The 18,631-nt window shown below is 42.1% G+C and overlaps 1 protein-coding gene across 1 annotated transcript; it reads right to left on the reverse strand.

The window, feature by feature from the left end:
- Window positions 1-14,091: 14,091 nt before the first annotated feature.
- Window positions 14,092-18,421, reverse strand: CD1B (CD1b molecule). Its single transcript, XM_002760142.5, has 6 exons — window positions 18,256-18,421; window positions 17,688-17,954; window positions 16,745-17,023; window positions 16,270-16,548; window positions 15,820-15,913; window positions 14,092-15,148 (listed from the first exon to the last, which is right to left on the reverse strand). The coding sequence occupies exons 1-6, from the start codon at window positions 18,314-18,316 to the stop codon at window positions 15,127-15,129; spliced, it is 1,002 nt and encodes a 333-aa protein (XP_002760188.3). The 5' UTR covers window positions 18,317-18,421; the 3' UTR covers window positions 14,092-15,126.
- Between the last annotated feature and the right edge of the window lie 210 nt (window positions 18,422-18,631).

An 18,631-nucleotide genomic window follows, 5' to 3' on the forward strand; every position in this document is an offset into this window, starting at 1 on the left:
GTTTTGTATTTCCTCCTCTCCTCTCAGTTTCTTATTTCACATTCCATTTTTATCTCTTTTAGCTTTTATCTATTGGCTACACCATCTTATCCTCAGTTATCACCTCCGACTTATTCAGGGTTTCTCCCATTTCTGTTCCTTCACAGCTCATATCCGGACATTCTATGAGACTCTTCCCTCTGACTCCCCCATTGTAAAAAGAACCCAGCAGCTCAAGAGCCCAAGACAACATAGTGATGCCATCCCTTCTACTCTCCATTTAAATTGTTTCTCTTTCTGCCTAATAAACATTTGTTACTATAAACCAAGTTAGAGTTTAGAATGGCTTTCTTGTAATCTCCATGTTTTTAATAGCGCTCAACCTTCAAAGCCTACTTCTGATGTCATTTCCTCCAGCGATCTTCCTTGACCCATACTGAACCCAGAGAACACTTCAACTGCTATGTGCATGCAACAGTTCCCACCCTGTGTTGCAGCTACCTGGGTCTTTCCCCCCACATTTTAAAGGTTTTTGGAGGAAAGAATCGTGATAAATGTGCCTTTCTAGCACACGATGTGCTCAGCGAAACACAAAACAAAACACCGTATCTAAGTTGGATTAACTGTCATGCTGGCAATTTTTCTCATTGTATTCCTTCTCAATGTTGTTGTGGCATTTGAAATATTGATAATTCTCTTTTCGTGTAAATGCTTCATACCTAGAAGAGGAATTCTACTTTCCTTTAGCTCCCTCATTTTCTCCCTAAACTCTCAAGGAAAAGTGCAGCCTTGCCCCTTGATACACTTATTCGCTAATCACAGAGAGTTACAAATACAAATAGAAGAGTGTGCAAGTTAGGTATGATTAGTGGTGCAGATATGTCACAGAATGCTCAAGAAAGAGGAGCAGGAGAGTTGGTCCTCAGGGTTGGGGTGGGTCAAGGGAACTGTTGCACCACATGTGGAAGACAAATTTCCTAAAGGAGTGTGCTATCTGAGATGGCCTTAGCTAAACTTTAGCTCCTTCAGGTTTCATTCACCAATTCAGCTCATATTTTTTAGGTATGGATTTGAGACAGGCACATACAGCTGCTAAACTGGCGGAGGATAAAACAAATGAGATGGTGTCCACTCTCCGGGAGCTGCAATGTTTGCTTCCTCAATCTGTCAATGTTTCTTTTTCATTGTTTTTATTTTTTTTTTGTTTCTTTAAAATATTTAAATAAATTTTATTGACATATAATTTATAGTAAAATTTTAGTCTTTACGTGTATAAAATAAAGTTCCATTAACTTTGACAATTATATAAGCTGATGTTAATAAAATCACAATCAAGATATAAAATTTCATAACCCCTCATATCTGTTTGTCATCGAGCACACCACCAACCTGGCGTCCTTGCAAATACTGATATACGTTATGCCACTGACGCTTAAATGTGTATTTTCTATGATCTTATTAAGATGGAAATAAACATATATACTTGTATTGGCTTTTTTTGTCTTCAGTTTGGCATTTGGTTGTAAGTAATTCATGCCGCTCAGTGTATGAGTAACCATTCCTTTTTACTGCTGAATAGAATTCCATGTATGGATATAACTTTTTTTGGAGGAGGAGGTGGCTTCCCAGATCTGGCAAGGTCTTTGTCTCCTTGTGCCCACTCGCCCAGCTTGGGTTCTGCCTCCACTGCTCATGTCCTCGGCTCCAGGAAGCCCTTTTTTTTTCTTTTTTTTTTTTTTTGAGACGGAGTTTTGCTCTCGTTACCCAGGCTGGAGTGCAATGGCGTGATCTCGGCTCACCGCAACCTCTGCCTCCTGGGTTCAGGCAATTCTCCTGCCTCAGCCTCCTGAGTAGCTGGGATTACAGGCATGTGCCACCATGCCCAGCTAATTTTTTGTATTTTTAGTAAAGACCGGATTTCATTGTGTTGACCAGGATGGTCTCGATCTCTTGACCTCGTGATCCATCCGCCTTGGCCTCCCAAAGTGCTGGGATTACAGGTGTGAGCCACCGCACCTGGCCTCCAGGAAGCCCTAAGTGACTCTGCCGTACCCATAGTCACCCTGTGACAGGCAGATACTGAGAGATCAGTGGAGAGGATGCTAGGATGCCCAGGAAATGGAAATAAAGCCAAAAGTATATACAAGTAAACTTATTTTTGGGAGGAGAGACAAGATGTTTGACTAGATACAGCCAGGAAGAGCTTCTCCTGCCAAGAGATAATACCATCAAGACGAGCAGCATACTTTGAGCAGATCACTGGAAAGAAGGCATTGAAAGTGGATGGAGGGAGAATGCAGACCCTGGGCTGAAGGGGGAAAGAAGCTGTGAACCCAACACAGGGTTGCCAAGCACCAGGACCTGTTCCTGGTCCTCAGTGGCTTCTAGGGAAAGGGTGAGTTCAATAGGCATGAAGTGGCCTGCTCTCACCGTGAACCTCTGGAATCCTAGTTACAGGAGACCCCGTGATCCACACAGACATTTGAGTTGGCAGAGAGAGCTGCTTACAGAGTTGGCAGGGACAGGACTCCAGCTTCTGTGTAAGCCAGAAGGTTTGGTGTGAGAAGAGCTACAGTGGAGCATGGTTAGGAATATCCATTTCCCAAGGCTTGCCATGTTCCTCTAGGTGGCTTTGACCACTTTGTTGACTATCAGACCTGGACAGAACAAGGTTACCTTGCTAGTTGAATGGGGCTAGCATGATCTGAGCACCCTCATGTCTGCTGGCTTCTCCCAGGATCCCTGTCTGTCCATATCTGCTCGCAGCACAGCCTCAGATGCTCAACTGAGGCAATTCTCAGAGGCCACTGCCATAGCTCTTTCACTGGCTCACCCCAACAAACCACCAGAGAGCTTCTGCTGCTGGCCTCACATCAGTATGCACCTGCTTGCAGCAACCCCAACTGCTTTGCTGGCATGCACACACAGACCTCTCTGCCTTGCCACCACTGGTGTGCACACATGCGTGAAGACCTCACCACTGCTCCCCTATCTCCACTGGCCCACATAGGTGCATGTACCCTGCCACACTACCATTCCTGATGTACAGGTGCATGGAATATGCTACCCTGCTGCCCTGCCACCACCAGCATGTATGTGAGTGTGTACCCCACCATTCCCACTGCTGCCAGTACATGCATGTGAGAGCAGACCCCACTGCCACTACTCTTTTGCTGGCAGCACCCCCACCCCAACCATGAGAGTATTGTTCTAGTGAACCAGGAACACCTTGGCCCCTCTGGTGAAGCAGGGGCTGAATCTCAAGAGGCCAAAGAACAAGGTTCTGGGCCTGGTCCCAGGACCTCAGGGTTAGAGCACATAGCCCAGGAGTGCTGAGCTGAGCCATGCCTGCCTGAAATCATCAAGAAATAAAGCTAGTTGATTGAACCAAACTTATAGCTAAACCTTCAAGGGCATCAAAGAATATAAAAGCAAAAATCCCCATCCAAAGGACAGCAACTTTAAAGGTTAAAGGAAAGTCAGCCCACATAGATGAGAAAGAACAAGTGGAAGAACTCAGGCAGCTCTAAAAGCCAGAGTGTCTTCTTACTTCCAAATGAACACACTAGCTCCCAACAGTGATTGCTAACAAGACTGCAATGTCTGAGATAAGAAACATAGAGTTGAGGATGGATCCAAGATGGCCGACCACTAACAGCTCAGGATTGTAGCTACCAGTGAAAGCTCAGAGAACGAGAGGACGCCACATCTTTAGACAAATTTTCGTCACTCACCGATTAGCCGATTCCCAGTGGAGGAGCCCCACGGGTGGCCAGCGCGACTCTTGTGGCCGCCGCAGCGGTTTTGCTGGTGTCTCGGCACAGCAGCTCTTCATGCAGAGCCAACGGGACTGCTTCCCCTACTGACTGGAGTTTGGAGCTCCGGGAAGTCAGAGCCACTTGTTGCGGACTCAAGAGGGAAGCCAGACCAGAGATTCCCGGGCAGAAGAGCACCATCAGTCTTATCGATGCTATTTAGGCTGCCACAGTGGGTTGCTCGGATCCCAGCACTGGGAATCAATAAGTCAGACATCGACTCAGAAACCTAATTAGAGAGGCGGTTCATCTACAATGAAGGGAAGAAAACAGCCTAAGAAGGCCGAGTATACTCAAAATCAGAACCCATCAGCAACGGAACAAGCCCTGATGGAAAAGGAATCATCAGCAACCGAACAAGCCCTGATGGAAAAGGACTCATCAGTAATGGAACAAGCCCTGATGGAAAAGGACTGTGTTCCATTATCTGAAGTTGGCTTTAAAAGGTGGATGATAAGAAACTTCTGGGAGTTAAAGGAACTCGTTCTAACCCAATGTAAAGAAACTAAGAACTTGGAAAAAAGGTTAGATGAAATGTTGAAAAGAATAGACAATATAGAGAGGAATACAAATGAACTTATGGAGTTGAAAAATACAACACGAGAACTTAGTGAAATATGTACAAGCTTAAACAGCCGAATGGATCAAGCAGAAGAAAGGGTATCAGAGGTCGAAGACCAACTTAATGAAACAAAACGACAAGACAAGAATAGAGAAAAAAGGATAAAAAGGAATGAGCAAAGTTTCCAAGCAATATGGGACTATGTGAAAAGACCTAATATACACTTGATTGGTGTACCTGAATGTGACGGAGAGAATGAATTCAAGCTGGAAAATACTCTCCAGGACATTATCCAGGAAAATTTTCCTAATTTAGCAAAGCAGGACACTATTCAACCCCAGGCAATACAGAGAACACCACAAAGATATTCCTCAAGAAGACCAACTCCAAAGCACATAATCGTTAGATTCACCAAGATCGAAATGAAGGAGAAAATATTAAGGGCAGCCAGAGAGAAAGATCAAGTTACCCATAAAGGTAAGCCTATTAGGCTTACAGCAGATCTCTCAACGGAAGCCCTACAAGCTAGAAGAGAGTGGGGGCCAATATTCAATATACTTAATCAACAGAACTTTCAGCCCAGAATTTCATATCCTGCCAATTTAAGCTTTACATTTGAAGGAAAAATAAAATCTTTTAGGAACAAGCAAGTACTCAGAGAGTTTATTACCACCAGGCCTGCTTTACAAGAACTTCTAAAAGAAGCATTATACACAGAAAGGAACAACCAGTATGACCCTTTCTAAAAATACACCAAAAAGTAAAGAGCATTAACATAAAGAAGAATTTTTATCAATGAAAGGACAAAATAGCCAGTTAATATCAAATGGCAGCAACCCTAAATTTAAATCGACCAAATCTCCCAATCAAAAGATACAGACAAAATCTAACGGTATATCCAAAGATATACATAGACTCAAAATAAAGGGTTGGAAAAAAAAAAACGTACCAACCAAATGGAGAGCAAAAATAAATAAATAAAAAGCAGGAGTTGCAATTTTCACATTTGACAAAATAGATTTCAAAGCTACAAGGATACAAGGGTAAAAGGATTAATGTAATAATAAGAGATCTTAACACCCAGATACATAAGACACATAAGGAGATTTAGATTCAACGAGACAACAAATTGATAACGATATCCAGGACTTGAACTCAGAGCCAGAACAAATAAACACAATAGAGGTCTCCATTTTAAAGACATAAAATATGCATTAACCACTTTAAACACTCAAAATATTGATTGGCCATTATCGAAACCCATTCTAGGAATAAAGTAATATTCCCTTTTCCCTCTTTTTCTTTTTTTCCCCTTCTTTTTCTCTTTTTCCCTCAAAAACAAAAACAAAAACAAAAAGACACAGGGTCTTGCTCCGTCACCCAGGTTGGAGCGCAGTGGCACAATCATAGCTAACTGCAGGCTCAAATTCCTGGGCTCAGTGATCCTCCTGCCTCAGCCTCCCAAGTAACTGGCACTACAGGCTCATGCTGCCACACCCAGCATTTTATTATTATTATTATTTCTTGTAGAGACAGGTTCTTGCTGTGTTGCCCAGGCTGGTGTCAAACTCCTGGCCTCAGAGCACTGAGATTACAGGTATGAGCCACCATGCCTGGCAGTTATTTTATTTTATTTTTTTTAGACAGCTCTAATGAACAGAATGGGGGGTAGGAGTTGAGTGCTAATGTTAATGCCAAGCCTTTACTGAACTTCTACTCTGTGCCATGTAGTATAGTCAGTGTTTCAACTCAGTAGCTCACATGATCCCCACAACCTATGAGGCAGATATATTCATTTATTATCTCTAGTTGACAGATGAGGAAACGGAGACAGTAATATTAAAGGATTTGCTTAGGATTCTTTAGCTACTCAGAATCCTTAGCTAACTAAGTCAAGGAATTGAGATAAAACCAGCACTGAGACTGATTCATAGACCATTACTAAGCATTGAGATGAGAGACAATGAGGGTAGGAACTGGTGGTGGGTAGCCCAGGAGCGACTAGAAAAAGAAAAAAAAAAAAAAAGAAACATAGGTTTTAGAATCTGGATGGTAATGAAAATCATTAGATTTTGGAGAAAGTGGAAACCCAATCTAAATAATCTAAGGAATCCAGTAAAATGATACAATAAATGAGAGAATTGCCATTTTAAGAAAGAAATAAACTGATTTGATAGAGCTAAAAAATTCACTAAATAATTTTATAATACAACTGCAATATTAAAAGCATAATAGACCATAATGAGGGAAGAATCTCACAGCTTAAAGACCAGTTCTTCTAATTAACTCAGTCATACAAAGGAAAGAAAAAATAATATAGAAGGATAAACAAAATCTGTAAGTAATATAAGACTATGTAAAGGGACAAAATCTATACTCACTGATATCCCTGAAAGAGAGAGAGAGAGAGAGACAGAGATTGAGAATGCAAACAACTCGAAAACATATTTAAGAATATTGTCCATGATCATTTTCTCAACTTTACTATAGAGATCAACATTCAAATTCAAGAAATTCAGAGGACCCCCTGCAAGATACTATACAAGACAACCATCCCCAAGATACATAATAATCAGATTATCCAAGGTTAATGTGAAAGAAACAACATTAATGGCAGCCAGAGAGGAGGAGCAGGTCACCTACAAAGGCAACCTGACCAAGCTAACTGCAGACCTTTCAGCAGAAACCTTAGAAGCTAGACGACATTGAGGGCCTATATTCAGCATCCTCAAAGAAAAGAAATTCTGACTAAAAATTTCATATCCAGCCAAAAGAAGATTTATATGTGAAAAAGAAATAAAATCCTTTTCAGCCAAGCAAATGCTATGGAAATTTATTCCCAGCAGACCTGCCTTACAAGAAGTCATTTAGGGGGTGCTAAACATGAAAATAAAAGACCCTTACCAACCACCACATCAATGTGCTTTAACAGACCAATGAAGCTGTAAAGGAACTACACAGTCAAGTCTGCATGACAACCAGCTAACAATGATGACGAGATCAGCTTTACACTTGTGAATATTTACCTCGAAGATAAATGAGCTAAACGCCTCACTTACAAGGCACGGAGTGGCAAGTTGGATAAAGAAATGAGACCCTGGCTCATGCCTGTAATCCTAACACTTTGAGGCTGAGGCAGGCAGATTGCTTGATTCTATGAGTGTGAGATGAACCTCAGCAACATGGCAAAACCCTACCTTTACAAAAAATATAAGAAAATTAGCCAAGAATGGTGGTACACACCTGTAGTCCCAGCTACTGAGGAGGCTGAGGTCGGAGGATCACCTGAGCCTGGGGAGGTGCAGGCTGCAGTGAGTCGTGATCATGACACTGGACTGCACTTCAGCCTAAGTGACAGAGTGAGACCTTGTCAAAAAAAAAAAAAGAGAAAAAGAAACAAGACTCAATTGTATGTTGTCTTCAAGATACCCATCTCACATGCAAGGACACCCATAGTCCAAAAGTAAAGAGATGGCAAAAAAAAAATCTGTCAAGCATACAGAACAGTAAAAAGAGCAGGGGTTGCTATTTCTTTCTGTTTGTTAGTTTTCCTTCTAACAGTCAGACCCCTCTGCTACAGTTCTTCTGCTGGAGGTCCACTCCAGACCCTGTTTGCCTGTATCACCAGCAGAGGCTGCAGAACAGCAAAGTTTGCTGGCTGTTCCTTCCTTTGGAAGCTTCGTTCCAGAGGGGCACCTGCCAGATGCCAGCTGGAGCTCTCCTGTATGAGATGTCTGTCAACCCCTGCTGGGAGGTGTCTCTCAGTCAGGAGGCATGGGGGTCAGAAACCCACTTGAGGGGGCAGTCAGTCCCTTAGCAGACCTTGTCAGCTGTGCTAGGAGATCCACTGTTCTCTTCAGCGCCGACCCACAGGAACGCTTAAATCTACTGAAGCTGTGCCCACAGCCGCCCCTTTCCCCAGGTGCTTTGTTCCCCCAGGTGTTTTGAGATGGGAGTTTGATTTGTAAGTCTCTGACTGGGGCTGCTACTTTTCTTTTAGAGATGCCTTGACCAGAGAGGAGGAATCTAGAGAGGCAGTCTGGCTACAGTGCCTTTGGTGAGCTGCGGTGGGCTCTGCCCAGTTCGAACCTCCCAGCAGCATTATTTATACTGGGGGCAGGGAAGCTGCCTACTCAAGCCTCAGTAATGATGGACACCCCTCCTCCCACCAAGCTTAAGCATCCCAGGTTGCCTTCAGACTGCTGTGCTGGCATCGTGAATTTCAAGCCAGTGGATCTTAGCTTGCTGGGCTCCATGGGGGTGGGATCTGCTGAGCTAGATCACTTAGCTTCTTGGGTTCAGCCCCCTTTTCAGGGAACTAAATGGTTCCGTCTCACTAGTGTTCCAAGTGCTACTGGGGTTTTAAAAAAACCTCCCGCAGCTAGCTTGGTGTCTGCCCAAAAGGCCACCAAGTTTTGTACATGGAACCCAGGACCCTGGTGGCATAGACACTGGAGGGAATCTCCTAATCTGTGGGGGGTGAAGGACATGGGAAAAGCATAGCACCTGGGTCACAGTCCATGAATCCTCTTGTCACAGGTTAGGGGAGGGAGGTCCCTGACCCCTTGTGCTTCCCAGGTGAGGGGACACTCCACCCTACTTCAACTCACTCTCTGTGGGGTACACCCAGTGTTCATGAGATGACCCAGTTACCTCATTTGGAAATGCAGAAATCACCCATCTTCTGTGTTGATCTCGCTGGGAGCTGGAGACCGAAGCTGTTCCTATTTGGCCATCTTGCCCAGAACCCCCACTTGTTTTGTTTTATTCTTTTATTTTTTTTTCTTCTTTGGCTGTATTTCAAATAGTCTATCTTTGATTTCACTGAGTCTTTTTTCTTCTTGATTAATTCTGCTGTTAATGCTCTGTATTGCATTTCTTATTTCATTCATTGTATTTTTTAGCCCTAAGATTTGTTTGATTTTTCATTATTTTTGTCTCTGTTAAACTTCTCTGATAAATTTCTGAATTGTCTTTCTTCTATTCGTTTTCCTTCTAACAGTCAGGCCCCTCTGCTGTTGTTCTCCTGGAGTTTGCTGGAGGTCCACCCCAGACCCTGTTTGCCTGTATCACCAGCAGAGGCTGCAAAACAGCAGCCTCTGTGTTTTACTGAAATTCACTACGTTTCCTTAATAAGCTATTTTGAATTCCTTGAGTGATAATACTTCTCCTCACTTTAGGGTTTGTCACTGGTATCTTGTTTTGTCTGTTTGGTGAGGTCATAATTCCCTAGTTGTTCTTGATGCTTGTGGATGTACATTGATGTGCTTGCTTTGAAGAGACGCATTTCTTTCAGTCTTCACAGTCTGGCTTTGTTTGTGCCTGTTTTTCTTCACTGGGCCTGTCGAGAATTTAAGCAAACCAAATATCAGAGCCCATGACTTCTGCAGCCATTTCAGCACTAGAGGGAACTCTAAGCCCAGGTTCACTGTGAGTCTCATGAGAGCTGTCAGATTGGCATGAAGCCCTTATGTTGAAGGACTGGGGAAGACCCAAGATAAGTACCCAATCTATGTGAGGAAGCTGGCCAGGGACCTAAGTCCAGATGCCTCTAATTGGCTCAGATGGGTGCACATTTTCCAGTAGATCCCTGCACATTTAGGACAATTCCCCAGTTGAATTCAGAGGTGATGGTTCTGAGACTGTCCCGTCAGGATCTGCTGTGAAAGGGTGGCTGACAAACTCACGTCAGTAGTCCAGATGTGTGTACTTCCCAGCTGTTTGCTGCATGGGCAGAGGAATTCCCTGAGTACAATGGGAAGGGCTGGAGCTAAGACCATGCATCCTCAGGATCCACTGTGGAATGGATGCTGGCAGCCCTCCCTGGTAGCTCAGGTGGTTACACAATCTCCCACAGTTCCATGTATGTGCAAGAGAATTTCTCAACTGCAGTTAGAGGAGCTGGAGTTGAGACCGTGTCCCCTCAGGATCTGCTTTGGGACAAAGGCTGGTGGTCCCATCAACAAGGTTCAGAAAAAATGGGTAATTGTCTGGCTGTGAGATAAGGGTAAGTCTTTCTCTGGGTAGTGTGAGCAGTAATAAAGTAAGATCACAGCTGAGTGGGTCTGGAGCCAAACTGCAGAGCAAGTTTCAGATTCACTGCCAATATTTAACGGGCAGATGAGTTTTCCTGCCAAGGCACTAGTGTGAGTGATTCATCCTAGACACATTGGTAGATGTTTTTTGTTCAAGACTCAAGGCCAAATGGGGCGGTAGCCAAGCCTTTGGTTAATGGGAATGTTTCCACGTTTTTATCATCGGCAGGTCTGCTATCCAGGTATTGGTCTGCAATCTCAAAAGTGCCCACATAGGGCTTAGGTTCAACTGCGTTTTCACAGGTTCCACCTGATTCCTGAGTCTTCCAAAGAGAGACTTGTCTGTGGATGAGTGGACAATTCTCAGAGTTGAGGGATATGAGTGGGTTACCTCCTGTTGCACCATCTTTCTGACACAGTGTTTGTATTTCTATTCTGACTGTATCGTGTATATTGTGGAATTAGGTGAATACATAATTACAGTGACTCATTGGTTACCAAGATTTTCTGTGTGGGAGAAAAAGAAGTAGAAGTGAGACTGATGAACAAAACATGTAGTTCTGAGTTTGGAGTGGGACTATAAATATGAGCTTGTGATGATATTTATCCTTAAAAAATTCCTACAGCCCATTTTATTTTTCTAGGTTTGTCCCCTTAGAAGGCCTAGGAATCAGGAATAACCTAGTAATTTCCATATCCACTAAAAAGATCCTTGCTAATTTCCAGTGTAGGGCAAGAAGTTTCAGTAAGAGGCTTGAGCAACTTTGCTACATCAGAAAGTAAGGCCGGGCGCGGTGGCTCAAGCCCATAATCCCAGCACTTTGGGAGGCTGAGGCAGGTGGATCACAAGGTTAAGAGATCGAGACCATCCTGGCCAACATGGTGAAACCCCGTCTCTACTAAAAAAAAAAAAAAAAATTAGCTGAGCGTGGTGGTCGCACGCCTGTAATCCCAGCTACTCGGGAGGCTGAGGCAGGAGAGTTGCTTGAACCTGGGAGGCGGAGGTTGCAGTGAGCCGAGATTGTGCCACTGCACTCCAGCTTGGAGCCTGGCAACAGAGTGAAACTCTGTCTCAAAAAACAAAACAAAACAAAAAGAACAGAAAGTAATAGAGTTTTTAATGACAGAGGCGTATTGATGGAGTTCAGAAAGAGTTGACTTGAAAAGGATCTCACTGTCACAGATAGGACATTTTGAGCTTCAATAAAGCAATTACTGTGATAGATCCAAGCATTTCAAATAAGCTGAAATTCATGAGTATACAATTATGCCAAAAAAATTGGTCACTTGGGGAGAATGCCATAAAAATCATTCATTCTCTTGAGAACTGGCAAATAAGTAGAAAGAATAAATCATGTATTCTTTGATTTCCTCAAGGTAATAAGATAGTTACTGAGGAGAATGTCTCTTTAGGAATAGTCTGAAAAATAAGTGAAGAATGTTTAATACTTTTCTTCTTTAACCCCTAGGCTATTTGTTCATAAGATGTGACTCAGGGCACCTTGAGGTCCCCGACTCATTTTCAGAGGAACCATAGTTCCCAATAATTCTTAACAACAATCCTTAAACAGGCTATTTACATTTTTAATTGTATTGCTCTCATGATTGTATGTTGTTCTCTAGAGACTACATGGACTATAATATTGCATCAGGTTGGATGCCAAAGCAGAAATGAAAATGTAGCTGTTTTCTTATTAAGCCAGAAATTAAAGAGAATTGCCAAAACGCAAAATAAATAATAAATAAATAAATACATGCAGCTATAAAGCCACACTTCTGACTACAGAATTGGAAAAAATTAAGAATAAAGATGTAATTTTTGTTGATATGTAATCCATGTTTAATTCTAGAGACATTTATAAATATTTTAATTATTAGTTTTTACTTCTAAGATATATCTAGCAATCTGTCTGGACAAACTATATATATATATGTATATCTATACACACACACACACACAATCTCCATGTAAACAAAATTTTTCTGGTATTCTCAATTTTTTTATTGTGGTAAAATTCAAATACATAAGATTTACCATTGTTGCAATTTTTTAAGTGTACAATTCTGTGTTCTTAAGTACATTCACACTGTTATGCCATTCTCAATAACTTTTACATGTGTAAAATGTGTAAAAGTTGAGACCTATTAATCTAGTAATGAATGAAGACCACCAAACCTTATACACCTCTTGTGATAAATACATAGTATAATAAAACCTGAATCTGATCACATCACATGTCAACTGATATATAGTAAATAAAGGGGACAAAGGGTCATGTTAAATGGCATTATAGCTATGTAATCAGCAAAATCCAAACTGGATGATTTTACAAGAAGAACGAAGCAATTTCTAGGATAAAAATGAGAGAAGAAACCTACAGATTAGAAAAGATTTATGGAAGATACCATTTAATTTTAATGCATGAATCTTACTTTTATTCCAATTTAATGAATAAAATGTTTAAAAGCAATTATGAGACAGTTGGAAGAAATTTGAATGCTGATAAACTAGATATTCAATGATATTAAGAAACCTTTAATTTAGAGATTTCATAATGTCATTTTGGCTACGTGTTAAAAAAGTCTATATATTACAGAAAGACACATTGAAATACTTAAGGAAGAAATGATACAATATCTGAAATTTATTTTAATCACGAGTGGATAATTATTTCAAAACTGTCTAATGAGTGAAGGGTGGTTTTTATACTGCTTTGTTTATCTTTTTATATACAAAATTGTTAATTAAAAAGCTGAAAAGGAGTCATTCTTTGCCTCATGGTCTTCAGTCACTTAGTAGCTGGTTTGGTCATCAGATTGACTGCTGCAGTGTCACAGTGCTTGCAGAATTACTACAAGCACAGTTCAAGTAACTCTTATTTTAGTTTTTTTTTTTTTTTTTTGAGACGGAGTTTCGCTCTTGTTACCCAGGCTGGAGTGCAATGGCGCGATCTCAGCTCACCACAACCTACGCCTCCTGGGTTCAGGCAATTCACCTGCCTCAACCTCCTCAGTAGCTGGGATTACAGGCACGCGCCACCATGCCCAGCTAATTTTTTGTATTTTTAGTAGAGACAGGGTTTCACCATGTTGACCAGGATGGTCTCGATCTCTTGAACTCATCATCCACCCGCCTTGGCCTCCCAAAGTGCTGGGTTATTTTACTTATTAATGCCTCCAAAGTACAGGAGGAGTGATGCTGGCAATTTTGATACGCCAAATAGAAGCTGTAAAGTGCTTCCTTCAAGTGAAAAGGTGAAAGTCCGCCATTTGATAAGCAAAGAAAAAAAATTGTATGCTGAAGTCGCTAAAATTTTCAGTAAGGATGAATTTTCTATCCGTGAAATTGTGAAGAAGGAAAAATAAATGTTGCTAATTTTGCTGTTGTACACCTCACAGTGCAAAAGCTATGACACAGTGCATGCATGGTAACTGCTTAGTTGAGATAATTAAGACATTAAACTTGTGGGTGGAAAACATAAACAGAAATGTGTTCCAACTGATGACAATTATGTTTAGCACTATCTGCAGGTTTTAGGCACCACTGGGAGTCTTGGAATGTGTCCCCTGTGGATAAGGGGGAATGACTGTATTTTAATATATTGGCCAAAATAGCACAGACACATGCACACACACACACACACACACACACACACACTCACACACACACACACTCACAGAAACAGTTGGGAAGCCCTTATAATTAGAGGCTGAAGGTCTATTTCTGAAGGTCGTTCATCCAGAAGTTATAGTTATAATCATGAGTAAATTAACAGTTACCAAGGTAAGGACTTTTAGAGGAAAATCTTAAGCCCCCCAAAAAACTACTGTTGCGGGTTGATAATTTGGGAAGAAAAAGAGTAAGAGTAGTAAGCCCAAGGTGGTTTTCTTCAAAGGAGTTTGGAGCAGAAACAAAGAAAGCATAATATTTTTTGGCTCAATGTAAACTATTTTAGCAAGAAGAGGAGGATCTACTATGTTAACTAACGAGAGAAAAAGGAAGAAATTAGATGACTCTGAAAGAAAACACTTAACTTGGCAGTTACAGCAACTCAGATTACTTTTACTGAGAAAATGAATTTGCAGCTAAGAGCTCTTGCCAGAGATCCACAAATAGGAAGCACTGTCCTCAAGGAACTTACAGATAGAAGGAGAGGTAACACAAAAATAACTCCAATGCTGTGGGTACAGAGTAGGTAGGTCTCTGCACGGTTCCTTTTATTATAGCACTAGGGAAGCCTTCCTGGAGGAGGAAACATCTCAGCTGAGCCTTGAGGGCTAGAAAGTCATTCAGGCAGAGACAGAGAAGAAATTACATCAAAAAAGCTCTACATCTTTACAAATACAGTGGTCCCAGCATAATTATATTTGGTTTACTTTGACAAATGATATTTAACCAGAAGCAAAAAAAGAAGTTTTATAATAGGAAGCCAAGGTTAAGTCACTATTAAGTCATATGTATTATATTTCATTTATTTTGAGACACACTCTTTCCAACATTTTAACATATGTAAAATCTGGGTGGATCATACTGTTAATACAGTCTCACAATAAATTTACAGTCTTAAGTACTTTTTTCTGCTGTTTTAAATTATAATTTATTTAAAAAATAGGAAAACTCTGATTTCATCAAATTTGATAATCATTTGATGAAATGTGATACGATTGACTCTTGGTCTCATATCTTGGGCTTCTTGGTACTTATTCCAAATGGGAGAGGAGACATGATGAAGGCTCATGGGATATTCTGATATGATCTGTTAAAAACAGAAGAACAAAAGAGCTCTGCATAAGAGATATTTGTACACCCATGTTCATAGCAATATTATTCATGATAGTTAAAAGTGAAAGCAACCCACGTGTCCATAGACAGATGAATGGATGAACAAAATATGTTATATGCATATGGTGGAATATTACTCAGTTTTAAAAAAGGAAGGAAACCCTGTCACATGCTACAACATGGATAAACCTCAAGGACATTACACTAAATGAAATATGACAGTCACAAAAAGACAAATGCTTTGTGATTCCACTTGTATAATGTACCTAGAGTAGTTGCATTCATAGAGATAGAAAGTAAAACAGTCTTAACCAGGGCCTAGAGAAGAGGGGGAAATGGGAACTTGCTATATAATAATAGAGTTTCAGTCTTGCCAGACGGAAGAGTTTTGGAGGTTGCTTGCACAACAATGTGAATACACTTAACACCACTGAACTGTACACTTAAAAATGGTAAAGATGGTAAACCTTATGTTACGTGTATTTTAACAGAATTTTTAAAATGTTCACGTAAAAGAGATGGGAGTTTGGGGAAAGGGCATGGTGAAAATATTGAGGATAAACTACTTAAATAGATAAAATGCTAAAAGAATGGAAGAGTGGACAGAGAAGAAATATTAGGGAAAAAAAACCACCCACAACTCACCGGCGCCTTATATACCATAATGCAAGGCATAGCAAAAGGATCAAGGAAGGCACCATTATTGCCCAGATGATCGAGCCAATGGAGGTGGGGTTTCCTGGCAATTGAGAGACAACAAAAGGATGCCACTTCAGATCCTATACACAGAATCCCTTGGCCCTCCTTTGCCCACCTACTTCCAATGTATGGTCATCTCCAACTTCTCTCTCATATTCCTGGACACCATATATCCATCCTTTCATCTTCTCTACCCAGTTTACAAGTCCTTAATTCCTTCCTTTTGGAGAACTTGGATTATCTATTTTTACTTCTGTTGGGATTGGGGTCCTGGAAATCAATCAACCTCTTTCTCTCCCTCTTTCACCTCTCAAGCTCTGTCTTTCCCCAGTGCCTCCCTCTATGCCTAAGGATCACTTCCTGGCATTTCCAGCTTGGGCCCCCGCTCTTTCTTACTCCAGTAGAGGATGATGTCTTGGCCCTCTAAACTGCTGTGCTTTACTCGACAAGACAGGCCAGCTGCCTCCCCAGCTGCCACATCCAGGGTTGCTCGGAGATACCATGTCCAGTTAGCATTGGGCAGGACGTCCCCTCGCTGAGTGCCCGGCTGCTCCTGCTCACCCCGCATCCACATCACCCACACGGGCTTTGGGTAGAATCCTGAGACATGGCACACAAGCAGCAGACGGCCAGGGCCAGGACTGGGGCCACTGGACAGCCAGGCCTCGGGCTTCACTAAGGCAGGAAGGGGCAGAGAAAATGTCATGTTATAACTCGCGTTCTGAGGTTATGGACTCAGAAACCTACAAACTTGAACAGCGACCCCACTGACTCCTTTGGGAACCAAATAACTTGTTAATTAAGCTCCTGATGTCTTCCTACTCTTGATCTTAGAGGAGGTGGTGGGAAGTGAAATAAGAGCAGAACTCACCTTTTCTTTGCAGATCTGCTTTTCCTGCATTGAGGACGCCCAAGAGATATCGGGGGCAGGTTTTATAGAGGAGGAGTTTCACAATTTCCATGATACCTTGATATTGCATGATTAGTGCACAGACCTTCTGTGCCCTGCTGCCACCTTCTGGGGAAGGCACACATGAAGCATTCTTGACACTCAGGAAATCCCTTCCTTCAAAAGCTCCCCTCAGGAAGCTTACTATGGCACCTCCAGAATGTAGCTCACAGCCTGCTATGCCCTGGATCTCAAAGGGGTCTATGTAGAAGGAAAACAGAGAGAAAGTTATTACGCATAAGTAAGAAAGGCATGAGAAAAGCACCTAGGACTTTAGATTTTGGTGGGGATGAAGTTCTTGGGTGTAAACTGATGATGAGCTAAAAACTAATTATAACATTTAGACATTTTCAGAAACAAAAGCATTGGGAAAAATGTGCATGCCGTGAAAACAAAGGTGTGTGATAAAGGTGTACCGTGAGTAAGACGGGAGAGGAGAGGCAGAGCGTGGTGCCGTCAGGAGTGTGGCATTCCAGAGTGAGCTTGAGGTTCTCAGCAAGAGGAGGGTGCGTGGAGGAGATTATTGAAGAGATGAATTAGGGGAGAAAGCCACACATTAGATGACTGAGGCACAGGGTGGGAGAAGTAAGGGCCCTTGAGGAGAAGTTTAACACAAGACAAACCAGCAGGTGGTTGCAAAGTGGGAGCCTAATTCTGAGAGTAAGAGAAGAGTGCACAGGTAGCAAGAATCTAAAATACGAGGTGTGAGTGTGAAGCTGGAGTGAGAGACTACTCTAGAAAAGCGTGTGCATGGAGTTGGGTAAAACAGAACGGAAGGGAGAAGGATCAGAGAGAGCAACACCTTGCAAAAAAGAGAGAAAAGAGAGTCCTTGAGAATCTTCTCAGTTCAGTGGACTGGACTCACATTTCATCTGGAAATCACCGGCAAAGTCTTGTACTTCTCGAGCGAATCCAAAGAGGTAGACTCGGAATATCTCCTCTATCTCAGCAATCTCCATATCACTGAAGTTACCTTTAGACCAAGGCTTCAGGAATATGGCAGTGCCCGAGTCACTGTCCCAGCCATGAATCTGCAAATCTTCCAACCAGCCTGAGCCTTGAGTTTGTGCCCAGGTACTGTTGGTAAAGGACGAGGTCTGGATGACATGAAAGGAGGTTGGCCCCTGGAACGCTGTGAAGAGTGGAAAAGCAGACGGTGAAGATAAACGGAGAAGCAGGAGGAAATTAGGAAGAATGGAAATGAAAATGATTCAGAAAACAGGAACCTAGAATCTAAAGAACACATAAAGCCCGACACATTTGACTGCCTTAGGGCTTCAGGCTACAGTCTCAACCACGAGAATGGTTGAAGAGGGCTGGAGACAGAAAGACCCAGACCTGTAGTGTCCAATTGCACCTAGGAAAGTGCTGTATGCTTTTTAAAAAAATCCACACCCCTGCACCAGTGCTGGGAGCTGCCAGAGTGATCTTACCAGGTTCACCGTCGCCACTGGGAAGGAGAACAGCTAACAGTTGAAATGGCAGTGGCAACATTTCACTGGGAGGTGCAACTTCTTACTGGCAGAGCTGGTATTTGATCTCTAATTTCAGCAAACCTTTTCCTCAGCACCCTGTAGTGACTTCTTCTCTCTTCCAACTGACGAATCTCTTCCTCATCCAAAATGTGCCTCCCACAGCTCTGAGCCTCTTATCCACTTTTTATTTCCCTCAAGCCCTGACTTTTAGACTTTCTCTGACCTCCCTGATTTCCAGCTGCTCTCCCTGTCCTCAGCTTCCTTCAAAGGGCTTTGGAAAAGCCCCCATACGACTCAGAATTTTCATTTCACCTTCCCAGTTCAGTGGACTAGA

Source organism: Callithrix jacchus, chromosome 18 (genome assembly GCF_049354715.1).
Source record: "Callithrix jacchus isolate 240 chromosome 18, calJac240_pri, whole genome shotgun sequence".
Taxonomy (NCBI): Eukaryota; Metazoa; Chordata; class Mammalia; order Primates; family Cebidae; genus Callithrix; species Callithrix jacchus.